This window comes from Chlorocebus sabaeus, chromosome 13, assembly GCF_047675955.1.
Source record: "Chlorocebus sabaeus isolate Y175 chromosome 13, mChlSab1.0.hap1, whole genome shotgun sequence".
Taxonomy (NCBI): Eukaryota; Metazoa; Chordata; class Mammalia; order Primates; family Cercopithecidae; genus Chlorocebus; species Chlorocebus sabaeus.
The window spans coordinates 61,647,518-61,674,970 of NC_132916.1; the positions used below are offsets into that span (position 1 = coordinate 61,647,518).

Genomic DNA, 27,453 nt, shown 5'->3' on the forward strand with positions numbered 1-27,453 from the left:
GAATCTATGGAAACCTGGGGATACAGCCTTCCAGCAAATAGCAGGTGCAAAATCCCAGAAGCCTAGGGCATTGGTATTTGAGGGCAAACAAGGGGTCTGTGTGCTGGAGCAGAGTGAGCAAGGTGAGAATTAGAGAGTGAGGACGGGGAGATTATGAGGAAAGGAAACAGGTCATACACTGCCTTGGAGGCCATTATAAAGACTTTGGTTTTTACCCTCATGAGATGGGAAGCCATTGGTGGTTTTAAAGCAGGAAAGTGACATGATCTGATTTATGTTCTAAGGCTCATGCCGGCCGCCCTGTTAAGACAAAACTGGAGGGAGACAAGCAAAGTGGGGACACCAGTGAGGTAGCCATAGTGACCATCCAGAGATTTCTGGATGGCGGCCTGGAATAGGTAGTTCTGAGAAGCGTTGTATTTTGGAAGTAGATCAATAGAATTTATTGGTGCATTGAATATATATGATGTGAAAAAAAGCGGGGAGACAAAGATAACCTCAACGCTTTTGGCCTGAGCAGCTGTAAAACTGGGATTGTATTTGATCACAGGGCAAGCTCAGTCGGGCTCAACACTGTTTGCTCCTTCCTAGTTGGAACTTCGTGTGGGCCTAAGATGTTTAACTAGAATTTCATCTGGCAGACGTAAACATTGTATTCTTCTTTTAAAAGCTCAAATAACAAATATTCTAAAATGCAAAGCAAAAAATTAAAGGATTTATTGAAATCGTGTGACAATATATCCCTAACACAATGAAGAACATGACAATTATGATTTGCACAGAGTATTTTGCACTTGCCTAAGCACAAAAGCAAAACCAGAGCAAGGTGAACAACATACAAACAAAATTTGATGCTATCTAATAACTGTCATGAAACAACCATAAATGAATTTTGTTTTATTAAATCAGGCTTCAGGACTACTGAATTGCATTCACTGAAATGCTGTTTGAAATTTTACTTACTCCCCACCCACCCCACTACTCTTAATTCATCGCCCTCCCCACAAGAGGACAAAAGGCAAAAAAGTTAGTAGGCAAGATATAACTAATAATTCAAAAACAGAGATCAAAGTAAATTTTTTTTTCAGTCTCTGCATCTATGCTCAAATCAATGTTTTCTGAGCATACAAGGAAGCAAGAAAACCAATTCTCTAGCTCTTGCTCTGCCTCTTATTCTCCTCCAGCCCCCAATACATTTCTGAATATTTTTTAATCCATTTATCACTGAGTACTTGTATATACCAGAAGCACTGACTATATTGTTAATCATACTTTGGAGCAATTTTCATGGGGAATTGTACAAATGTTCTCTGATACGTATCTCCTCACTAGAAAGACAACCTTAAACATAATAAAGACTTAGCCTGAAGTGAAGAAGGCAACTTTCTGTTGACCACACTGAGCCTTAGGTCACCAGATTTCTACTCAGGAGAGGCAGTGGGCAGGAGGGGCCAGTTTGGAGGGCTTTGTTTAGCTCTATGATCTCTGTAGGCACCCACCAACACCAGTCCTTCTCCTACTACCTACTGTGTGCTTCCAGCTTCAAGCTGAGTTCTCTGCATGGACTCCAGCAGTTCCCAATAAACCATCATTCATGGGATCCTCCTGTATAGAGATGAGGAAGGTGCCACAAGCAAGACATACTTGGCCAGAAGGGTTGAGTAATGAGGTCTCTTTTCTTCTTTGTCACTAAAAAAACTACATTTAATTTTGAGGATAAAGATAAATTATTCTAAGACAGGATTAAAAACTAAACAAAACAAAAACAAACATAGAAAAGAAAACCTTAATACATCTTTTAAATGAGGGACAGTTGTATAGAGTAGACTTCCTTGTTGTTGATAGTTTTAATTCAGATATCAATCTAGAAATCATAAGTTTTTTCCCCCAACACCTGTTCTTATTTACATAAAGTAGAATTTAAAACAAAATTTCGATTCATTAAGTAGAAATATTTAATAATAATAAATACGTAAAAATATATTCATCTAAAATAGAAATGCATGAAAAATATTCATCCATATAGAAATTTTAAATTGTCATAGCAATGTCAATTTAGTTGGCTCAATAAGAGAGTGAAAACCGATTGCTTCAGGACTGCTTCCGTCTGTAACGCTATTTTAAAAAACTTATTTCAACATTTTCTTAAATACTATTCATTGGTTGTTAAATTTTTATTTTGCTGTCTTAGAATGAAGGTTGTTATTAGGGATGTTACATTCAGAGATAAAGTTCCAAATTTCATAGAACCCTTTATTCTCTGCCTTGTCTTTACATTTCAATTTTTGGGGGAAACGTCGTTCAAATATAGTTTACAAATGAAATATAAAGGATGAAAGAATGGGTAAACAAAGAAGTCCCCAAGGTATAACAGTGAATATTGCTTTAAGAAAATACAAAAACAACTTTAAATAAGATCCTTCAAACACGAGTCATCCCATTCTCAGGGAGCTTCAGAATTTCCACATGGCTGAGTGCCAAATTCCACAAGTCATGGAATTTCCACACATCTCTCTTCACTTCTCTGACTTCTTCTGTCTAACATGGGCTGATATATTTCAGCCACTACACAGTAGCTGGAATGTGGTGGTAGAGCTTCAATTTCAACAACTCTGTGAGCCCCTTCATAAACCTTTTGCTCCTACACACAAGAGAGAAAATAATCAGTTGGTAAATGGCTGTCATTAAGTCACAGCTGTATTTTTGTTTAAATTAACAAGTTGTACATGGTCACAGCAGTAGATGGGTTGTGGGGTTTCTTCCCAGACACACCCTTCTTTCCTAGAGTCCTAGGCTATAGCCTAGGTAAAGGTAAAGGGACAAGGCAAGTAGCTGTGTAGGTGCAACTTGACTTCTCCTTGAGGGCTACTGGCTGGTTGACCCTGTGATCAGAGTCTTCTTTTTAAGAATTTTGTTTGTTTTATGAGACACAGTTTCACTCCATCGCCCAGCCTGGAATGCAGTGGCACTATCTCGGCTCACAGCAACCTCTGCCTCTCAGGTTCAAGGGATTCTCGTGCCTCATCCTACCAAGTAGGTGGGATTGCAGACGCACACCACCACGCCAGGCTAATTTTTGTACTTCCAGTAGAGACGGAGTTTCACCATGTTGGCCAGGCAGGTCTTGAACTCCTGACCTCGAATGATCTGCCTGCCTCAGCTTCCCAAAGTGCTGGGATTACAGGCATGAGCCACCCGACTTGGCTTTCTTTTTAAGAATTTAAAGTGTGCAGCGAGAATGGTGTGCAGCGAGATGAGCAGAGATAACTGCAGGTATGCAACTGTGGCCACAGAGAGACAGAAAGTCCAAGAGACAGAGCAGGATCCCTTAGAACTCACTTCTGTTTCCCTTCCCAGTCACCACTAAGCCTGCCGGCACTCCAAGTCCTGCCTCTGTCCCTGAGATTGCTTGCCTATCTCCTAATAATCCCTCCCTCCTTTGTTTCTAAACAAGTTGAACTGTGGTTTCTGCTCCTTACAACAAAAACCCCTAATCTTAGATGACACCAAAAAAGGAACAAATTCAATTATCCACCAAGTCCAGACAGAAGCACCGATGGTAGATTAGAATACCACAGCAAGGCCGGGCATGGTGGCTCATGTTTGTAACGCCAGCAGTTTGAGAGGCCAAGGCAGGCGGATCAGTTGAGCCCAGTAATTTAAGACCAGCCCAGGCAACATGGCTAGAGCCTGTCCCTACTAAAAGTACAAAAAACAATAGCTGGGTATGGTGGCATGTACCTGTAGTCCCAGCTACTTGGGAGGCTGAGGTGGGAGGATCATTTGAGCCCAGGGTGTTGAGGCTGCTGTGAGCTGTGATTGCATTGCTACACTCCAGCCTGGATGACAGAGTCAGACAGACCCTGTGTCAAACAAAACAAAACAAAACAAACAAAAAAAAAAAATAGCAAAACTGGCACAAAAATAATCGTGTGATTCAAAAGCTATTTTAAAATAAGGTGTGAGGCTGGGCATAGTGGCTCATGTCTGCAATCCCAGCACTTTGGGAGGCCAAGGCAGAAGGATTGGTTGAGGCCAGGAGCTTGAGACCAGCCTGGGCAACATAGTGAGATCTCGCCTCTATAAGGAAAAAAAAAAAAAAAAAAAAAAGCTGGATGTGATGGTGCATGCTTGTAGTCCCAGCTCCTCAGGAGGCTGAAGCAGGAGGATCACTTAAGCCCATACGTTAGAGGCTACAGTGAGCTATGATCACCACTGTACTCCAGCATGGGTGACAGAGTGAGACCTGGTCTAAAAATAAATAAATAAAATAAATAAATAAATAAATAAATAAATAAATAAATAAATAAGGTATGTAAAGCCCATAAAAATGATTATTTGCGGCAGTCACATGGAATTAAATACTGTTAATACCAATCTTTAGATATGCAGGGAAAACCGTGGAGACAAACCAAAGGATGGAAAGGGCACACACACATTCTGATGGTGATGCCAGCACCAACGGTGGATCAATACTGGTTGAGAGTAAGAAGGAATTAAAGATAAGGAAAAATAAAAGGAGGCAGAGTAGCAGAAGAGGACATCTCATATGACCAAAATACTGGCTAAATAAACAAAAGAAAAAACACTAAATATATCTATTCATCTGAACTTACCTTTTCTAGTGAATTGTTAATTATAAAAACTCGGTATACTAGTTCATAGTAATCTTCTATAGATATATTTTTTTCCTTTTGGTATCTATGTGGTAAATTTGGAGCACAGAGAATTACCAACAGAGATCCATTGACTTGGGTTATATTCATGACTGGAGGATCTATTTTTGCTGGAGAAAAAAATGTAAAAATTTGACAAATCATCAAATGAATGTATTATATACAGACACATTATGTAGAATGACAAATCAGCTTGGTGGGAGGATCACCTGAGCCCAGGGAGGCAGAGGTTGCAGTGAGCTATGGTCATGTCACAGCACTACAGCTTGTGCGGCATAGTGAGACCCATGTCAAAAAACAAAAACAAAAAGAAAAAAGAAAATTGCACGTGTATTTGAATCTCAAACCTTTATAAATTTAGGGGGTGTTAGATTCTTAGCAGAGTAAAGACGGAAACACACAAATTACTTTCCTCTGTTTATTGGAAGGGCTTTCTTAGTCCGCCTTTTCTTTGTTTGTTTGGTTGGTTGCTTTTGGGTTTTTCTTGAGACAGGATCTCATTATGTTGCCCAGGCTGGTCTCTAACTCCTGTACTCAAGTGATTCTCCTTCAGCTTCCTGAGTAGCTGAGATTACAGGTGTATCCCACCACACCTAGGCTAGTCTGACTTTTTATTGACAGTATAGCCCTTGGAGGTTCTAAGATTTTTGTGGGGGTATTAGTTATAACTCCCTGCCTTGTGCTAGCCTAAAACCTTGTCTTTTGTCCTGGGAGTGGCTGTTACCACTCAGGGTCTAGTTACCACATCCAGCAAACGCCCTCAGGGCAGCTGGGTCACTATGTTGATCCTCTGGTTCCCCTTTGATTTCCATGTACTTTGTTTTGGCCCCCCGAGGATTCCCTTTATTTTCATTATTGCCCCTCTGTGGAGTTTGGAGAATGTGTTTTATTTTATCCAGAATTTCTAAGTGTTTTAGAAGAAGAGAGTTTCCTACTCCCAGGCTATTTAATTTGGAACCATAAGTTTTTAAATCACTTTCCAACTATATTGGAATAATGTGATAGTTAACTTTAAATACACATGTCCCTTTTGTAGTCAGGCACATATTTCAGGCATTGGCCTTTCAGTGAGTCAGCTGTGGACATCACAGGGCTCCTGGCTTATGATCTGTGATGCTAGATTTCTTGACCCATTCACTGGATTGTGATTGTGTTACAAGACCAAGTCAAGATTATTTGACCTCATAGCACTTTACTCGTTAACAGCTCTCTCCTTGAAATATTACCTTCCCACACTATTCATGAATGTATCAGCCCACAGATTTCCTCCTACCTCTTTGGCTATTGCTTCTTAGTCTCCTTTTAAGATTTTTCTTACTCAGGCATCTTTGGGTGAGAATCCCTCAATATCTGGTCTTACTCAAAACTGCCTCTCACTACTCTCTCCCTAGGCAATCCTATCAATGCCCACTGTACTGTATGCATGAAATGACTCACAAATGTTTGTCTTTAATAGACTTTACCTTTGAGTCTTGGATCTGAAGAGATTGTCCCTTGGATCTCTCAAAAGCATCTTAAACTTAACGTATTCAAAACCAAACTCATAATCTCTATTACCTTGCATCCCACCAAACTGGTCTTTTTCATCAAACCCCATCAAAAACATCTCAGCCATTCAGCTAATTATGCATGCAAGAAAATTAGAAGTAGTCTTTGACGTGTTCTCTTCACCATTATATTCAATCTATCACCTGGTCCTACCAATTTTTCTTACTAAATGTCCCTCGAGGAATAAATTTTCTCTAGTCCTTTTCATCAGCCAAATTCTGTGTCCTGTAGACTATTATTAGTAACCTACTACTTCACTTATCCACATCCAACCTGTTCCCCCAAATATAGTCAAAATGACCTTTCCTATACACAAGTCTGATCATATGGCTCCTGAGTAAAATTACTTTTTTCTGGAGGAAGTCACAACTCTTTAAAAAATTATTGTACCTGCCCTACCTTTCCAGTCCCACCTCATTATGGACCCCTTCCTGCATGCTCTTCTTCAATATACTGCTTGTCTTTCAGTCCCTTGTATTTGCTATGCCAGAGAGCCTTTGCAAACGCTGTTCCCTTGCTTGGAATGCTCTGTTCTTTGCCTCAAGTGATCCTCCCACCTCGGCCTCCCAAAGCGCCGGGATTACAGGCGTGGAGCCAATGCACCTGGCTTTCACATCTATTTTTAATACAAGCAATTCAAGGGTCAAATAATACTGAAATCTCACTAAGTATCAAATGCTGCTTTTAACTGAAGAAAGTTTATTTTGTTTTATTTTATTTTTAATATTGTTAAAATATTGCTTTGTCTCTAGATAGAAACCATAAATCACAACTTCTTAATCTAAGATAATATCCTGCTGCTCAAAAACAGGTGTCAGAGGAGCCAATGCATGCAGCTGGCTCATTAGTCTATATCACAGATGCCAGGAACATGCTGTCCTGAGGACCTAGAAACATGTTTTTTGAAATATGTCCTTCAGAAGTTCTTAGGAGCTGTGGTAAGAGAGTGCAAAGCTGGGGGTGAGGAAGCAGCTGAGTGGGTGATTCTCTCACTATTGCATCAACAAGAGTAGTAGCTATAGACTGGGTTTCTTACTCTTCTACTAAGAGGCCTGAAATCAAATGACTTTTTAAAGGACCCAGTCTAAAGCTTTTTTCTTTTCTTTTCTGATTTTTTTTTAGGGAGAATGGTCATACAGAAAACACACAAACCCTTCTTAACTCAATACTATCCCAATTTAAATAGAATTGAGCTAAAGCTGTGTCAGTCAATGTCTTTGGTTATTCTTACCTGACTGGCCTAATGGCTTAGACTGAAGGAAGTTTTGTTTGATAAGTTAATTTGAATATGACCCTATTTCTAGGCTTGAATATAATAATCAAACTGATCTGTGAATTCCCTTCATGCTGTTCATCAGTTTAGTCATGAAATCTCCTTTTCCTCAACTAGACAATTGCTGGTTGAGTGTGTATTGGCCTTGAATTTCAATGTATCCAAGAAACAACGTGAGAGTTACCATGAATTAGTTTGCTCAACTCTATTCCACCCTCTTGCTAATTAGAGAGTTGGGGGGAAATGCATCTAGCATTTTGGACATGATCCAATTAATTTGGTTCTAATTGGACCTTGCACCAGTTAGAAGAGGTGTATGGATGGATCCCTAAGTACTAGGGTACAGAATGTGAATATTTCTGTGGCCATATGAATGCAAAGCAAAAGGTTCATACTGAAAAGCAGTCTTAAAAAATCTAGGTGGTTAGAGAATTGTAAGGAACCCATAATAGTCAAAACAATCTTGAAAAAGACATACAAAGAGGAGGGCTCACCCTTCCCAATTTCAAAGCTTACTACAAAGCAACAATAATCAAAATAGTGTGGTATGGGCACAATGATAAATGTATAGATCAATAGAATAGAATTGAACGTCTGGAAATAAACCACGCTTCTATGGTCTATTGATTTTCAACAAGTGTGCCAAGAACACTCAATGGGGATAATTTTCAACAGAAGGTGCTGGGACAACTGGATAGTCATATGTCAAAAAATAATATTGGACCCTTACCTCACACCATATACAAAAATTAACTCAAAATGAATCAGACTTAAATGTAAGACATAAAACTATAAAACTCTTAGAAGAAAATATAGGGTAAATCTTCATGATTTTGGATTTGGCAAAAGATTCTTAGATATGACACCAAAAGCACAAGCAACAAAAGAAGAAATAGATAAATTGGATTTCATCAAAGTTTAAAACTTGGTATCAAGTGATACCATCAAGAAAGTAAAAAAGACAACCCACAAAATGGGAGGAGCTAGCTGAGAATCATATATCTGATAAGACATTGGTATGCAGAATATATAAAGAACTCTTACAACTCAAAAATCAAAAGATATGATTAAATTTTTTAAATGGGCAAAGGATCTCAATGTACAATTCTCCGGAGAAGGTACAAAATAGCCAATACACATAAAAAAGAAGCTCAACATCATTAATTAGCAGGTAAATGCAAGTAAAAACCACATGAGATACCATTTTATACCCATTAGGATGGCTATAGCCAAAAAAGATTGGTAAAAATGTGGAAAAATCAAAACTCTCATATATTGCTGATGGGAATGTAAAATAGTGCAGATGCTTTGAAAACAGTCTGGCATTTTCTCAAATTATTAAACATAGAGTTACTTTGAGACCCAGCAATTCCACTCCTATGTATATATCGAAGAGAAATATGTATGCCCAGCTGTGCATGGTGGCACATGCCTGATAGTCCTTGCTACTTGGGAGGCTGAGGTAGAAGGATTGTTGGAGTCCAGGGGTTCAAGACTAAAGTGAGCTATGATTGTGCCACTGCACTCCAGCCTAGGTGACAGAGTAGGATCCTGTCTCTCAAAAAAACAAACAAGAAAAAAACCAAAAAAACTCCCACACAAAAATTTTTACATGACTGTTTATAGCAACACTATTCATAATGGCCAAAAAGTGGAAACTACCCACATATCTATCAACTGAGGAACAGATAAATAATATGTGGTATATCCATATAATGTACTATTATTTGGCCACAAAAAGGAATGAAGTACTGATACATACTACAATCTGAATGAACTTTGAAAACATGGTAAGTGAAAGAAGTTGGTCAAAAAAATCATGTATTTTATGAGTCTATCCAGAACAGGGAACTCTATAGAGACAGACAGATTAATAGTTGCCAGGGCTGAGGGCTAGGGGAATGGCAAGACTGGAAGGTGATAGCCAAAGGGTATGAAGTTGCTTTTTGAGGTGATAAAAATGTTCTAAAATTGACTGTGAATGATGGTGGTACATATTTGTGAATATAGTAAAAACCATTAAACTGTATGCTATATGCTTAAAGTATAAGCTGTGTGAATTATACCTCAATAAGGCTGTTTTAAAAAATCTAACTGGATGCAGTGACAATCTATTTTCCCAGTGTCCTATAGTTGCTCTATGGACTCTTGAACAAAATAGTTACATGATAGACTTAACAATATGGATCTCCTCTTACCAAATTTGGTCTGACCTTCAGAGTGTCACTGCAGAGTGATCTTCCTTTCCAGGAAGGAAGATCAATGTTGAACCCCTAGTATAGTGCCATATTCCAGGGGCTCTCATCTTCCATCTCGTTGCAGGTAGGTTTTTTTGGTTCCCTTCCAAAACGCAGGGGGCAAGAGACACTGGTTATAGTTTTTCTTTACTGCTGGGTATAGATTCTGGTTACAGATTCTGTTTATAGATTTTTATTTACTGCTTCAATGCTTTTATCAGCAGACCCCTCATCACTCCTGGGACCACACATACACCCATAGATGTAGTCAATGCCTTATTCATGAGCATAGTACTCCACAATATATTGCTTATGACAAAAAACTTAAGTTAATGTGAAAAGAGTGAAGTAAGGTCTCAAGACCCACAGGACAAATATATATCATATATTTGTCATTCAGAAATCCATGACTTTATAGGAAGGTGAAATGGATAATTGAAAACTCAGTTTGAGAGATGTCTTGTGAATTGGCATATGAATTGGTAAATGCTCCAATTGGTAAATGCTTCACTAAGCCTGGGGCCAATATATGGTGCTATTTCTTCCATAGACAGAATTCACTGGTCTAGGATACAAGAAGTGGAAGTGAGAGGGGCAACTCTGACTGTTATCCGTAGAGAACAATTCATGACATGATGACACGTTTTTGTTTCCCATATGCTTGGCCTTGAATTCTTCTGGTTTATAACAAAAATGGTTTCCAAAAATTGGAAGTTGAGGCTCTCTCCTGACCATTTGGAGCTCCTTGTGCCATTTAGCTAACAAAAAGAAAATGAGGTTCTTATATTGTCTGGGGTGATTAATTCTGGTTTTCAAGGCATAATACAGTAATAAATACATTGGGGTCAGGTGGAAGAATTCTTGGTAGCCTCAGGTGTGCCTCTTAGAGCTTCTCTATTCAGCAGTAAAAAATAATGTAAGGTTAGGTCAAGCTGAGATAGGAAACACCAAAAGGACTGAAACTCCTCATGGATAAAAAGCTGAAGTGCTGGCTGAAAAGAAGATGAATGTTGAGTTTATAATGAGGGAAGAAGTCATAAATATTAACTACAGCTTCATGACTAGTTGCAATTATGAGGACTGTGGTAAATATCTTTATTTTCTTTCTTGTTTTATTTATGCACATCTTTATATCTACACATTAAACCCCTTCTCTCTCTCTCTTTCTTTTCCCTACTATTTTAGCCAATGTCTGTTGGTAATGGTTCATTTTATCACCTATATCTTAGATTATATTATTCTATGATTGTGACTAAACTAAAAGAGGAATAAATATCATTCAGGATGGATACTGAGAAAGCACTTTTGGTCTGCCTTTTTAAGGGAGGTGAGACTAAAAGTCTAATTTCCTTAACAGAAAATTCTTCTATGAGTATTTTCATGAACTTAACCCTCATGTTTGGGGAAGGACTAGGGCACTATGACAAATTCTGCTGTCTAAAAATACTTTTTGGGGGGCTGGGCATAATGACTCACACCCATAATCCCAGCACTTTAGGAGGCCAAGGGGGGCGGATCACCTGAGGTCAGGAGTTTGAGACCAGCCTGATCAACATGGTGAAACCTCATCTCTACTAAAAATACAAAAATTAGCCAGGGATAGTGGCACATGCTTGTAATCCTAGCTACTTCGGAAACTGAAGTCGGAGAATCGCTTGAACCCGGGAGGCAGAGGTTGCAGTGAGCCAAGATCGTGCCATTGTACTCCAGCCTGGGTGACAAAGCAAGACCCTGTCTCACACACACACACACACACACACACACACACACACACACACAGGCTCTGCAGTCAGATGCAGTAAATGTGAACCCTGACTTGTATAATACAGGTCATGAGACTGGACCAATGACTAAAGCCTCTACATCTTGATGTTCTGGGCTAGAAAATTAGGATAATAAAAGCTATCTCCTAGAGTTGTTCTGAGGATTAGACCAAATGAGATAACTATGTAGAGTCCTCAGCAAAGCACAAGGCCTGGTCACTAGCCGTGCTCTGGAAGGGCTGTCCAAAAGCAGGAAGAATAAGGGCAAAGAAACTCCATGGAACTCACTTTCCCACCAGGGAGTGAACCGCGGCGTCATGCTCCAGTCTGAGTAGCTCCCAGCCGAGGCCGCCCTCACCCTCCCGTAATAAGGTTCCTGTATGTCTGAGGTTTCACTGGTAAGGTCACAAAAGAGTTCTTGAGTACCCCAACAGTCTTCTTTATTTTTCCATTGTCTCTGTCCATATCTGTAGCAGGGAAAAGGCAAAGATCTGAGTTTCTTTTCTCCACTCAAGGAGTCTTCAATATTTTCAGACTGATAATTCTTTATACCTGATTCTAGTATCAATAGCACCATGATAGCTTATGGCTACTTTTCAGAATCTTTAAAAATTTCCTTCTTATTAACTGTCTAAGTCCATTTTCTGTTGCTGTAACTGAATACCTGAGACTGGGTAATTTATAAAGAAAAGGAATTTACTTCTTACAGTTTTGGAGGCTAGGAAGTCTAATGTCTAAGAGCCACATCTGGTGAGGGCCTTCTTGCTGGTGGGGACTCTCTGCAGAGATTTAAGGTGGCAGAGGATGTCATAGGCATTCAAGAGAGATGGCTTTTACATATATATATATATAAAAAAATATATATATAAATATATATATATATATATATATAAAACAGACCAACTTTTCTTATAACTAGCCCACTTCCTCAATAACACTTTAATTCGTTAATCCATCAATGGATGAATCCATTCATGGGGGCAGAATCCTCATGACCCAATCATCTCCCCAAAGTCCCACCTCTCAACATTGCTGCATTAGGATCAGGTTTCCAACACATGAGCTTTTCGGGGACACATAGAAGCCACAGCATTACCTAAAGTGCTGTCTTGCTGGAAAATAAACATCACTGACACTTTCTGTATCACTAACATAAGGGTTTTAACTTATTTTTTAATAGTTGGCATAAGGTTCTTTCAGGTGTGTGGACTGACTTCCATTTTTGAATACTCACTCTCCACATCCTTAATGCTTTGTGGTTTTGAGTGTTTGTGGTTTTTCTTCACTTCTCATCAGCTTGCTGTTGAGTAATGTGGCTGCTTCTGAGAAGTTGCTACCACTTTTCATCTCAGGTGCTGCTTACCCAACATACATGATTAATCTCTTTATTGAAAATTGACGGGAAGTTTTAGTGAGGACTATATATGGAGCCCTGTAATTAGGGGTTGGGAGAGGGGGAGTGAAACCCATGAAAAAAGGTAGTGAGGCAAGAGGCAGAGAGGTTGACTCAGCCTGAGGCCACAGGATGGTGTAATAGTCAAAGGGAAGATTCACGCTTCGTTTCCTTACCTGCCATAAATCAGACCAATGCAACAAAGTGATGGTGGGGAACAGAGAAGGAATTGGAGTCTGGGGAGAAAGGTTTCCCAAAGTATTTATTGAAAGACTTGAAATCTAACTTTCTAAATACATAATAAGGAAGATTGATAGTATCTGTACTCAGTAATCTACATGGTGATAGCAATTTTATTCTATCACAATTAAAGCAGTACCACAACATGTATTGAGTATACTTTGATGTTTTAAAATTATTATTTATTTATAATAAGTCTTTAACTTAGCTGTAATGACTGACTTCTCTTTTAACATAATAGCTCATTGTTTATCCCATTCTAAATGTGAGGGATATAACAGTACTATAGTCCATGAACTGGATACACCAAAGTGAAAGTTTTCAAAATTATAAATTTGTCCTGTGCTGTTGAAAATCCCTTAGAGACAAGAATGGATTCAGGTATTCTGGGGTCTGAAATTTATATAATCTTTTAAATCCATTTAGTGTTTCTATAACAGAACACGTGAAGCTAGGTAATTGATAAGGAAAAGAGGTTTATTTAGCCCATGTTCTGCAGCCTGGGAAGTTACAAGAAGTGTGCTGCCAGCATCCACTTGGCTTCTGGTGAGAGCTTTTCATGTTGCATAAGAACATGCTGGAGAAGGTCCATGGGGAAAACAGATCGCGTGAAGAGGCCAAACTCAAGGGGCATCCTGGCTTTACAACAACCACTCTGATAGAAACATTTCCATGACAAATTCAGTCTTGCAAGAGTGAGAACTCACTCAACTGCAGCAATGATGGTACCAAGTCATTCATGAGCACTCCATCCCCATGATCCAAACACCTCCTGCGAGGCCCCACTTCCAACATCACCACACTAGGGATCAAATTTCAACATGAATTTTGGTAGAGACAAACTCAAACCATAGCAGCTTGGGAGTCCTCTTTAAGGAAAGATTTATAAATATAAAATCCTTACATGAGGTCCTGAAGTTTAATCTTCATTAGATTCATGGTAAAACAGTTTCTAATCTTCTTAGTACTTTGGTCCACAAATAGATTCACTTTTGACCTATTTATACTGCTCAAGGAGAAGTATAAAAAGAGTACCAATCTTTACTTCCTACATGCTGAAAGTATCTCCAGCTATGCACAAATCTACTCTTGTAATGAAGAAATGATCATTGTAAAGATTTGCAAATTTTACAATCGTTACGTAAGATACGTAGAGAGAAGTAGCAGTGGTTAAAGATGGAGATGCTTCTGGGGATATTCTTTCTGAAATTAATTAGAGGGAAAATCTGACCTAGGATTTACCCCATGCTGGAGAGACATGGATGAATTTATGGGATAAAAATTGCTATTTTGGCCATAGCTGCATTTGATTTTCTGAATTTCTAGTGAAAAACCATGAAAGTTAAACTGTAATATCTCCTGTCTCACTGTCAGGAGACAGGATTGAGCCTCAACTCCCCTTGCCCCCCAAAAATATATGAGTGGAAAAACCTGACATTTTCAAATCAGGAGTGTTTGTTTCCAAGCTTTGAGCCAGGAAAGGTGTAGATTATACTTGAGTTTTGGCAATGATCCAGTAGGAGTAGCCTGAGGATCACACGAGAGGAACATGCAGCAGCGTGTTCCAGTTTGTGTTCATGCTTACGAGACTCATTAGTTTTTGAAAAGAATTTTCTAAATAGTAAATCCACTCTGAAAGTGACTTTTAAATTAAAAACTTATTTTACACACTCACCTCCATGTTTGCCACAACTTCTTTTTCAACTACCAATAGTTTCATTCACTGAGTATTTGTTATGTGCTAAATAAGTTGCTTCCAACATTCGCTTGACAAACCTGTATTGAGAATCCACCATGTGCCAGGCTCCACTATGGAGGCGAAGGCTGAGCCTGTGAGGTCTTGGTGCAGGTCTAGGGCTGAAGTATCTACCCAATGCACTGCATACCATCATGCATTTTGAGTCCCCAGGCAGCCTTCAGGGGAGGCAAGTCACTGCTATCCTGACCTTGGCTTCTTCTCAATCCCTCTGAAATGGAGAAAAAGCTCGGATCCTAACACTCCATTGCATTCTAGAACATGTTATCCCAGTGCCATCTCTGTCAGCTGAAGGAGGCTCAATTTACTTACATTTTGTACTGCACAAAATAGACACTGCTGTTGCCAGTAAGTGCCCTCCCAGGCTGCCATTGCAAAATGTTGTGAAAATTTCGGGACTGAAATTGTACCCTCTGAGGCTTCAGAGACTCATGTGCTGGCTGAGTTCCTAAGATAATAAGAGAAGGAAGAACATTGAACGTTGCTAGCAGCGCTGTTGTTCCCAGCAGTAGTTTTCAATGGAATACCTGCATCAGGATTCCCTAAAGTAGTTGCTCGATGTGCACATAGTAGAGGTGGAGCCCAGAAATCAACATTTTGAGTCTTCAATGCAATGATTTTGATATACGCTGAAGTCTCAGAATGATGAGTTCCAGATCATAAACATGTACATGCTATCTTCCCACCCTATTTCCCAGGCTGTGGGGGAAGTAAATTGCAGTAAAAAAAAAAATTGCTATTATTTTATCCCCAAATAGCGATGGAATATGATGACTGAGATGAAGGACCCACACTGAGACCAACAACCATCTTCTTAGGAACCACTATATTGGTACTACTCAAGCAAACTTTGCTAGGGACCAATTCTGGCTCCAGGATCTCAGCCCAGCACTCAGTCCCTCCTTTCACAGGTTCTTGCTCAATCTCTGGGTCCTGCTTCCAAGTAGGTCTGCCTTTGCTGTCCTACTCCTGAATGGCTGCATTTACCTGCCTACATCCTGGCTCCAAGTATCCAAGCATAATCCCTCAGATGAAATGGCCATGCTAATGAGGAAAACAGATCAAGACCCTGCTGGAGGGCCAGTGTTTCTGAGACTAATCATGGCAGAGGATGGGATAATTTTGCACTGGCATGACTTGTGCTTTCTTCCTCGAATCATGCAACATAGGTGCTACAACCTCACTTGCCTTTAGTCACATGGAGGCAAGAGAACTTTGACAAAATTTTGTTTAGGGTTCAAGGTTTCTTATAGGGGATAAGAAGTTGGGCAGAAGGAGGAGGAGTCAGGAGGCATATCTTTTTTTTTCTTTTAGACAGAGTTTCACTCGTCGCCCTGGCTGGAGTGCAGTGGCGTGATCTCAGCTCACTGCAACCTCTGCCCCCCAGATTCAAGTGATTCTCCTGCCTCAGCCTCCCGAGTAGCTGGGATTATAGGTGCCCACTACCACGCTCAGCTAATTTTTTTGTATTTTTAGTGGAGACGGGGTTTCGCCATGTTGGGCAGGCTGGTCTTGAACTGCTGACCTCAAGTGATCCGCCCGCCTCGGCCTCCCAAAGTGCTAGGATTACAGGTGTGAGCCACTGCACCCGGCCAGGGAGCATATCTTCTGTTTTCTCCCTGACCTCATCTTCTGTCACCCCGACCCCTGTGTTTGCAGCATTGACTCCTTCACTTGCTCCACCATGACCCTGATGACTCTGCCTTAGGGCCTCTGCACTGGCTCTTCCCTTTTCCTAGTCTATCTTCCCCTGGATTTCACATGATTCATTTCTCCATCTCCTTCAAGTCTTTGCTCATTTGTATCACATTATTGAGATGGTTAAAAAAATACTCCCAAGCCCGTGGTCTCAGCTCTGAACTTTCAAGATTTGTTATTTTCAAATGAACAAGACTGTTTCCTCAGGCCTTTCTTCTTACCAACCAAATAGTGTGAATACTGTTATTTGCTTTATAATTTGTTTTCGCTTTTATTGTTTGGACCACCATCAGTGCATCAAATAGTGTTGTGTTCTTGGAAAGAGTCTGCAGCCACAATTGATTCTGCTCACAAAAATCACTGCCTGATCAATCGTCTTTAGAACATAAAAATTCCAGGAGTTTTCAGATGATAGGCACAGTTTCCTGAAGGCCTGCCTGGAATTGATTTGCTAACATGAAGATAGATGGCTTAATGCCCTTTATCTCTCTGTCTATGGATTTCTTCTCTCATTTTTGTAACATCAGTGCTACCACTACCAACAGTAATAACACTGGCCTAGGCACTGAGGGACTTTTATCTGCATTCACTCATTTAATTTACCCAGTTCTTCTATGAGGAAAGTACTGTGCATTATGGTCTTCTTCTTACAGACTGAAAAAACGAAGCCTTGGAGACCCGAAGGAGCTTGCCAGGCAGCAAATGGTGAAGCTGATTTTGTACCCAGACAGTCTGTAGAGCCTGCCTTTTCCCTCCAATGGAAAGCCAAGAGCAAAGCCATGGGAGAGAGGAGCTAATGAAAGAGACAGACCAATTAGAAGCTGAGGGTATACTTTATCTTTTTCCTTCTTCCCTCCCCTTCCTCCTTCTGGCTGGCATTCATCAGACATTGAACATATATGAACATTAACTTATATTAGGCACTATGTTCAAAGCTTTACAACTTACTTAATTCCCACAGCCACCAAGTAAGGTAAATATTTTTATTATCGCATTCTACAGATGAAGAAGCTGAGGCTTTAAAAAGTTGCATCTCATACTCAAGGTTACAGGCTTGGTAAAATGCAGAGCCAGGAACATTTTGGTAGCATTTGAATTCCTGTCATATTTTGCTAAATGTGCCCTTGCTGTTACCAAGGACCAGAGTCTTCTCAAATCCAAACATTTCTGCAAGATTAAGGCTTGAATTGCTTTTATGTATAAGTCACTAGACAACTGGCATGTTACTTGAATCACTTACACTGAGAGGTACCCGTCTGTAAACTTGGATTCTTACAGGCTTGCTCAGAAGTATGCTGTGGTGATAAGATGCTCTACACTCCTGCAGTGTCCTCCACGAATACCAGAAGCAAATTCTCACCTGCTGTTTGTGGTCCCTATCCTGTGCCAGGCACTTCTCTAAGCATTTGGCATATATTAACTTATTTAATCTTCACAGTGACCTAGAATCCCCATTCTAGTAATGAGGAAATTGAGGCAGTTAAGTAAGGTCCCCAAGTTTTCCTACATGGTAAATGGCAGATCTGAAATCCAGACTATGACAGTTTGGCTTAGGAGCCTGTGCTGGTAACCACGAGGATATAGTGTTCCTTCAAGGTAAAAGACATTCTAAGGTGAATGAGAGCCAGAGAGAAAGAGAGGGAGAGAGAAAGGAAGGAAGGGAGGGAGGGAGGGAGGGGGAGAGAGAGAGAGAGAGAGAGAGAGAGAGAGAGAGAAAGAGAAAGAGAAAGAGATGGATGTGCATTTGTTCTGTATGAAGTCTCTGCACCCTCTAGAGAGCCTTTTCTTTAGTGGGTACTCATTAAGTGTATGTGGGGTTATTCAAGCTGCAGATAGACACTAACCCCATGCCTGCTCTGGTCACTTAGTGACATCAAAAGCTGCAGTCTTTAGTCCACAAAAGCACCAGTGCTATTTCTAACAGATCCTTGATCGGACTCAGATGACAAAGCTATGAGCAATTAAAAAGAAACAAAGCACTTACCTGCTACACCAGTAAGGAAGAAACTGATGAGGAAGCCTAGAAAACAATGTCTAGGCATCATGGTTGCAAGTGTGACTGTTCAGGCAACCAGTGTTCCCTTTAACCAGCTCAGGACCAAAGAGGAAACTAAAATCCACAGACAGACCATCACTCCTGGGTTTAAGGCAGATGGTTCCTTGAAGCAACTACAGTTTTATTTCGATACGACATTATGTTATTTTATTTTAGGTGAGTTATGAAAGTATAAAAATCACTTCAAAAAGCATTTGCTGCCACTTTTGTGTGGAAGCTTATTTTTATTGGGAAGCTCGTTTTTTGTTGGGGCTTCGTTAGCCGTGGAAAGGCACAACACTGAGGATGGGCAGACCCAAAGGGCAGGGCAGTGCAGGGATTGTGCAAGTGGCAAGCAGGTGAGTGAATGAAACGACTTGTGGGGCCTTAAGGGAATCTGGCCCCAGGAGGCGGAGAGGCTGCCAAAGACTAGGACTTGGCAGCCAGGGTGATTTTGAGTAATATGCTTGGCAGTTGCAGCTATCGGGCCCACTCGTAGTGGTTCAAAGCAAGAAGGGTTTCTCGTTGATTCACTCTTTTCCTCCCCTTTTGGTAGCTCCCCAATTAATCTCCCTGCTATGCCCCATACCCTCCCACTGCCTCTAGCTCTCCACAGGGCTCCCTGCCATACTCCTCAGCCTTCTCCGCTCCATAGTGGTCCTGGGCTCCGTTTAGCTAATGCCTATTCCTCTTCCATTTTCACACGCGGTCTCCAGCGAGCTGGAAAAAGATTTTGAGCCCGTCAAACTGCACGATTCCTTTAAAAGATGAATGGGGAAGACACTCCTTTTGAGCTACATTAAATCTTTTTCACATTGTCTTTCAAATCTGATTGAACCAGCTCATCTGTTCTCTATGATTCATTATATCATTTTTCTTACCATTTTTTTTTTTTACTATATGTGTTTAGAGGTACTAAAATTATACATGAAAGAACAAAAAAGTCATGTTCCATAGTGAGTGAGTCTGTGCAAACCTACCCTTAAAGTCCAAGGAAGCTGAGAGGCCAAAGAAAAAGGCTGACATATCCAGTTTCTCAGAAAGAAGCATTTAACAGGGACTTATGAACAGAGTCATATGTGTGTCCTGGACAGTGGCAAGACAAGATGGTGGACCCTCATGCCATTGCCCTGTAGACCTGAAGAAGGAATTAAGGAAATCAACTATAATCTAATAGTGGTAGTAATAGAAATGTTAAAATCCTCTTAAAGTTACTGCAAAGTGTGACCCCCCCCCCCCCCCACTGTTACACTGAAGTTAAAAGGGAATATTAACAGCCTGTCTTCTCTCCGTGAACAATGGACCTTATCTATACTCCCCAACTCCACATTCCTCAAAGTTTATTACAGGCCCAGCAAGTTCCTGCACGACTGCAGGGTCACAAGACCGATAAGTTTAGGTTGCAAGACATATCTTTCTCAAAACGTAAGAAATGTTGTAATGCTGCCTTTGTTTCTTGCTTCTGTAACTCACTTCCCACCTCATGTAGTTCCCATCTTAAGATGTTTAAAAGTAGGAAAAGCTCTTTGTTCATGGCTCAGACTTTCTGGACGTATGTCCTACTGAACCGGTGATCACCTTCATAAACTCCCCTGAACCTTTTTCGGTCTCTCCAGTCTTTGATTGTCCCACAACATTTCTGGGGGCCAGTCCAGGATTAGAGATGGCAGATTTTCTGTCTCCTTTGCCTGTGGGCTAGAGTCCCAGGACGTGGGAGATCTGGGGTCCTTGGTCCTGCTGGGAGAGTTTTAACCCAGAAGGAGAACAGCCGTTCCACATTCCGGAGCCTTCCCCCGATGGCACAACTGGAACCAGTGGAAAGGGTTGCAGGACAGTCACAGGAACAGTGTGCAGACATAGGAACCACGGTAAGGTTTGGGCCCTAAGGCAAGACCTGCCTCATAAGGATGGAAGGGGAGCCTGGTCACCTCCCAGGGCAGGACAACTAGTCCAATCCAAGGGGGTTGGAACAATGGGAGAGGCCCATTGATTCAGATGAAACTCACACTCTAACTGACACCAGACGCAGATGGGGCTTGTGAGTCGGTCAGAAAGGAAAATCATTTTGGGGATAGGGGAGGTGTGTGAAAGTGTGTGAAAGAGATGGTCTCAGGAGAGACCAAGGCAGGGTTGATGTGGGGAGGCACAGATCTCTTAGTGTGGACTGTGTGCTCCGAGGTGAGTGTGGGAAAAACCAGACCTAGGACACTGCATACAGCCCATAGGATCAGCTCCACGGCTGCAGGTAGCTGTGACAGGAATTAAGGCATGCTCCTGGCTAAGCAGTGTCCGAACCTCCTATAATAGGACCCGGTCTGGGGGATCCAAGAGTGAAAGTGAGAGTGAAAGCACGTCGTGAGGGAGGAAATGGGAGGAAAAGCGTCAAAGCCTACTCTGCTGGAGTGCATGCTGAAAAACTTTAAAAAAAGATTTTAATGGTGATTATGGGGTTAAGCTAACTCCACAGAAACTGAGAATCTTTTTTGAGATAAAACAGTCATATTTTAATGTAGGGTGGCCAGCCAAGGGGACAATAGACAGAGAGATAACTGGCTGAGTGTTTCAGGTGGTTACCAGGCTTGGAGAACAACCTGGGCACCTGAATCAGTTTCCATATATCGACTCCTGGCTAAATGTAGTTCAGACCCGCCCTAAGTGGCTGCAGGCCTGCTTTGAGACCTACTGTAAGACTCTAATGGCCAAGACAAAACCAGAAACAATAGAAAGAAACTGCAAGGCATCAGGAAAAGAAAAGGAGTCACAGGAAAAGCAAAAACAAAACAAAACAAAACAAAACACCTGTCCTACAGGCCCCACCTGAAGAGTTAGAAATTCCACCACACTATGCACCAATGTATCCTCCCTTGGCCCCTGGCAAGGCTTAGATAGGAGGCTGCCCTGGCTACCTCCGGAGACTCAGACTCATAAGGAAGCACCCCTCAGGCAACACCATGCAGAGAGGAGCCAGAGCCCTTGCCTGAAAAGCCAGGGGAGGAACTCCAGAGGGATAAGGTCAGCTGCCTTAGGTCAGTTCGCGTGCAAGCAATGCAGATGCCACTCTGAGAAACCTGGGGACAAATTTATTTGAATGCACAGAATGAAGTCCAAGGGGGAGAACAGCTCTTCATTTATCAGTCCTTCTCTACTACTGATCTCTTAAATTGGAGACAACATACTCCCTCCTATACAGAGAAGTCTCAGGCTCTTATAGATCTAATGCAGTCCATTTTCTTAACTCACAATCCTACCTGGGCTGATTGCAAACAACTTCTTCTGTCATTATTTAATATGGAAGAGCACTGTAGAGTTATACATGCCACTCTCCAGTGGCTGGAGAACAATGCGCCCACAGGCACAAGAGATATCAGGCAGTATGTACAACAAGCACTCCAGATAGAGGCTGATGCAGGCTGGGACCCTAACCAGGCTCAAGGGCTACAAAGTTTGCCGCGGTATCAAGAGACACCCCTAAATGGAATAAAGGCTGGAGGGAAAAAGTCCACCAATACCGGAAAGCTCTCACAGGTCCGCCAGAAGCCAGATAAAAGTCCCAGTGAATTTTATGAGAGGCTCTGCGAGGCTTACCGGCTTACATGCCACTTGACCAAGAGGCTGCGGGTAATCAGTGTATGGTTAATGCGGCATTTGTAAGCCAGGCACAAGAAGACATAAAGCAAAAGCATCAGAAGTTAGAAGGGTTTGAAGGCATGGATATTACCCAACTTATCTAGGTGGCTACTAAGGTGTTTGTAAATCAGAATGAGGAGGCCAAGAGAAAAGCTAGATGCAGAACTAAGGAAAAGGCAGACTTGCGGGCGGCGGCCTTAGTTGGAAGAGAAACTTGTTTTGTGAGAGGATGTGGTCATGGTTGCGGTCATGATAGAGGACAAACTAGGCAAAACTAGGAAGCTAAGCCAGGACAAGAGGGCAGACCTAGGCTTGAGAGAGATCACGTGTGAGATGCAAGCAGATGGGACACTAGAAGAATGAATGCCAAATTGTCCAGTGCCCTTGTTAGGAAGAGACTTGCTCCAGAAATTGCAAGCACAAATCTCCTTTGCACCAGAAGGGGACATGACTCTAAATCTAGGTCAAAGAAAAGCCATGATAATGACCGTTACTGTCCCAACAACAGAGGAATGGTAATAATTTGGGTGCCCCAAACAGTTGTTACCCTGATGGAGCAGAAGGGGCATCGCTGGCTTTCTAACCCTAGGATGTTAAGATATCAAGGACTTTTGTGTAAAAACCCTGACATAACCTTCGAGACTGTGAATACTGTAAATCCAGCCACACTGCTGCCAATAGAATGGGCGGAGCACGGAAAGCCCCCATTGTGTGACCCAGGGTATCACTGTTGTGTGGAAACTGTGGATGAGGTTTTCTCAAGCTGAAAAGGCTTAAAGGACTAGCCCTTAAAAGACCCACATGTTAAATAGTTTACTGATGGAAGCAGCTTCATATCTAAAGGTGTCAGATGGGCTGGATATGCAATGGTAACACTGACTTCAGTAGCCGAAGCCTGCCCTCTGCCGGTTGGAACTTTGGCCCAAAGAGCTGAGCTAATAGCTCTTACTAGGGTGTTGCTTGTGGCCAAAGGAAAATCAGTAAACATCTATACTGACTCAAGGTATGCCTTTGCCACTTTGCATGCCCATGGAGCCATATATAAGGAAAGAGGATTGTTAACTACTGAAGGAAAGGAAATCAAAAATTAAAAGTAAGTAGAGCAGCCCTTAGAAGCCGTATGGGCTCCAAAAGAAGTAGCCGTCATCAATTGCAAAGGGCATCAAACAAGAGGAGGTGACAAGGCTAGAGGAAACAGAAAGGCGGACAGAGAAGCCAAAAGAGCTGCAATGACAGAGGTAACTAAGAAAGAAGAGGAAACCTTTGCCACGACCTTATTGGAGCTTCCCCTTAAGGAACCCCCTAACTACTCCTCTAATGAAAAGGCTTGGTTTGAGCAGGAAAGTGGAAGTTACCAGAAAGGAAGTTGGTGGAAGTTCTCAAACAGGAGGCTCACCAGCCATCCCAGAAGCAATAGCCCCCGGTTCATAAAACAGTTTCATCAAGGAACACATATGGGAAAAACTGCATTAGAGACTCTTGTAGGATGGCATTTCTATTGCTGCGCCTAACCGCCATCACTCGAGCCATTTGTGAGTAACGTTTAACTTGTGCCCCAAACAATCCATAGCAGGGGCCAACATGGCCCTCAGGGATTCAGGAAACTGGAGCTACACCCTGTGAAAACCTGCATGTGAACCTTACTGAGCTGCCTCAGGCCGGAGGCTACCGGTACATGCTAGTGTTTGTTTGTACTTTCTCAGGTTTGGTCGAGGGATTTCCCATCAGGACAAAGAAAGCTCAGGAAGCAACCAGAATCTTACTAAAGGACATTATTCCTAGATTCGGACTGCCTCTAACGTTAGGATCAGACAATGGCCCAGCATTTGTGGCAGAAATAATACAACAGCTAACGCAGAGGTTAAAAATCAAATGAAAACTGCATACAGCTTATCACCCACAGAGTTCTGGAAAGTTGCTGCCTTTGTTTCTTGCTTCTGTAACTCGCTTCCCACCTCACGTGGTTCTAAGATGAAGTTGCTTTGGCTTCCACAACTCATAAAGGTTTCGTTGTTGTTGTTAAAAAGAGAGGCTCTTTAGATCAAAAGGGGAAATGTATACTGGTTTCTATTTTCCCTTGTATACTCTCTTTCAAGTTCTTGGTAGAGTAACTCCTTTAGTAAGGAATAATGATGGCTTCTAAGCAGTATCCATCCGTCCACCTATCCAATAACATTTCACAAATATTTGCTGTCCCACCATAGACTAGGAATTAGTCTTAGCAGCAAGGATGCAGCAGCAGATAAGACAGACATTGCCCCTGCCTTCCTTAAGCTTGCTTCTCAAGGGAAAAGTAGATAATAAGGAGCTACGGCAGGGTTACAACTTCTATTCATCTAGCCTTCTCTGTCTCTTTCTTCTCCTTAAATGGCAGATGAAGTTTCAGAAGCCGGCTTGTAAAGCCACTTTGCCTCCCACCCTCCATCACAACTATTAACCAAGACTAGAATGTGGGAGGGGAAGGGGGTAAAATTCAAGTGCTGAAAGGAGGGGACTGGGTGCTGCTGAAGTGGAGGAGGCAGAGTCTTCAAAGAGAAAGGGAAGGATGGCCTTCCGCATACAGACAGGAGCAGGGGAGTTGTTCTCAAGTGTAGACCCTCCATCCCAACCCCATGACCCAGCACCTGTGAACATTTCTAGACACTTGGGTGCCTGAGACTGTGAGGCCTTGGGTGGAGCTGGGGCCACGCAGGGAAAGCCTTATTCCTGATCAAAGGGTCTTAGAAGAGAGCCTATCAGAAATTTCATCAGAAACCAGATCCCAGTGGACCAGGCCACTATCATTTGTCATTTAACAAATTTCAGTTATTGGAGGGCAGTTGCGATGCATGCTTTCTGAGGCCAGCCCTATATGGAAAGGTTTGTGAGGATAACATCAGGTTTCCCAGCGCCTCTGTTCTATGTCAGTCGTCTGAATCCAGGCTTGTATCTCCTCCAACTGAAGTTTTTGGTGATTATAAGGTAGCTTCTTCTTTGAAAGAAGAAATATGCAGCACATTTTATGTTCCCTTTTCACCTCCTCATGCTCCTTAGCTTGCAACTTTCTCAGCATTGTTATTCACTTCCCTGCTAATGTTGCCCACTGAGCTCTAGACTTCACACTGACTTTGGTATTTAAATGGGGGATGATAATCTGGGTTTGAACTACTGATGTTTAACAGCTTCAATACCAATAGATCTCATTTTGAAGCAATCAAACTGCTCCAAGTTCCAGCTAAGAATAAAAGGAAAATATTTAAATTCGAGGTTTTATGATGAGAGCAGCAGTGAATGATATTGAGGTTTCCACTGGGTTCCTGACTTTGTCAAACAAATGAGGGGAAATTAAGGGAAGTGGGATAAGCAAAACATATTTAATAATTGAATTCTCCCCCAAAACATGAGCTTTCATGCTCTGTTAAATTTCACAAACCAGACCAGTTCTGTCACTGTTCAATTAGCTCTAATTGTGTAATAGAACCTGCATAAAAACCAACACTGTCAACAAGGCCTCAAGGTAGATGAAAAGATAAAATTAAATTTGAATTTCCCATCACTCTGGAAGCAGAAGAATTTGTATAGAATTGTTTCAAATGAAATGCCGTTTTGTTTGGGAAGTAAGAAAGTTTTAATCACTAGGGGATCTCCGCTCTGACTCCTTTCAGGCATGAAATGCTGGCTTCATTCCCTGCCCTCCCTCAACCTCAGCCCCACTCTGCAGCAGGGAGAGTCCACCTTGATGGTGACGATGGGTATTTCCATCATCGTGTTGACTCTGGAGAGAACTTATTTAAGCCCTTGTCTTGAACAGACTTGATTCTCTTCTTCCTTTCTTCTTGTGGCTTTCAGTAGACGAACCATTTATCTAATTAAGGAATCATTATTCATTATTTTTAGGTGTGATATGGAATTTTGGGTTTTATTTTTGTTATGTTTTTAGAGCTACCTATTGTAGTACTACAGATGAAATGGCGTCTTGTCTGGGATTTGCTTCAAAATAATACAAAGGCCTGGGAAAGGGGGTGACCATCCATGAGCTGATAATTGTTGAAACTGGGTGTCAGGTTTATTACACTCTACTTTTGTATATACTTAAAATTGTTCATAACAAAGAAAAAAGATTTTTAAAGTTTATCTACAAGATGTGGCTGGACACGGTGGCTCACACCTGTAATCCCAGCACTTTGGAAGGTGGAGGTGGGTGGATCATTTGAGGTGAGGAGTTCCAGACCAGCCTGGCCAACATGGTGAAACCCCGTCTATACTAAAAATACAAAAATTAGCTGGGTATGGTGGTGTGCACCTGTAATCCCAGTTACTCGGTGGGGCTGAGGCAGGAGAATTGCTTGAGTCAAGGAGGTGGGGTTTGCAGTGAGCTGAGGTCGCACCACTGCGCTCCAACCTGGGCAGCGATAGAGCGAAAGTCCATCTCAAAATAAATAAATAAATCAAATAAAGTTTACCTACAAGATGCTGTCTTCCTTTTGGTAGTTTTAATGCCACTGTAGTGTCAATAATAAGATCTGAGAATTATGGGACACCATGTTACGTTTTTCCCATATTTTGTCTTTGTTAATCCTCTTAAGAAGCCTAGGAGGTTGGTACTATTATTCATTTGATGTTACAGATGAAGAAACTGAGACATAGATAGACAGGTAGAGAGAACATGACCAGGGCTTTATAGTGAGTAGTGATAAAGTGAGGACTGAAATCAGGTCTGGTTAGCCTCAGGGCCTGAGGAGTATTATAAAACCGCTATTGTGCTATTCTTCACTTGTAATAGACATTCCATAAAGGGATAGAATGATGTGAAAGATTTGTCCATTGGCTTCTTGAATTGTTTATTCACTCAAACAAATGTTTACTGAGCATCTGTTATATGCCAGGCACCGTGCTAGACATCAGGGATGCAGAAATGAACAAGATGGCAGAGCCAGCCCTCAGGGAACCAACAGCATTTTCTTCAACCAGGTCTTGGTAGCAAAGGGCTAAGTGTTTCTTATTTTTTTTCAGAAAAGTCTTTAAAAACTGGTGTTCAGTATGACTTTGGTGCTGCCCATTGAAGGGAAGTCAGAGTGACTGTCTTTCTGCTAGGTCCTTTCCTTCATCCTATGATTTGGTGGGCAGCTGAGCATCTTTTAAAACTTTCATAATGGATGAAAATCTGAAAATCACCCTTCTGTCTGGAAAACTACAGAGCTGTAGAGCCAACAACAAGGAAACAACTT

At 41.5% G+C, this 27,453-nt stretch overlaps 1 protein-coding gene across 3 annotated transcripts; it reads right to left on the minus strand.

Moving 5' to 3' along the window:
- Positions 1–330: 330 nt before the first annotated feature.
- IL22RA2 (interleukin 22 receptor subunit alpha 2) lies at positions 331–26,924 on the minus strand. Of its 3 annotated transcripts, none has more exons than XM_008006888.3 (6): positions 26,693–26,924; positions 18,569–18,694; positions 15,199–15,334; positions 11,786–11,964; positions 4,617–4,786; positions 331–2,641 (listed from the first exon to the last, which is right to left on the minus strand). In XM_008006888.3, the coding sequence occupies exons 2-6, from the start codon at positions 18,627–18,629 to the stop codon at positions 2,492–2,494; spliced, it is 696 nt and encodes a 231-aa protein (XP_008005079.1). In that variant the 5' UTR covers positions 18,630–18,694; positions 26,693–26,924; the 3' UTR covers positions 331–2,491. The 3 variants fall into 3 exon arrangements, with proteins under 3 accessions (XP_008005079.1, XP_037856757.1, XP_037856758.1); XM_038000830.2 differs by lacking the exon at positions 26,693–26,924 and adding an exon at positions 13,612–13,707 and having other exon boundaries at positions 2,402–2,641; positions 18,569–18,629; XM_038000829.2 differs by lacking the exon at positions 4,617–4,786.
- Positions 26,925–27,453: the final 529 nt, after the last annotated feature.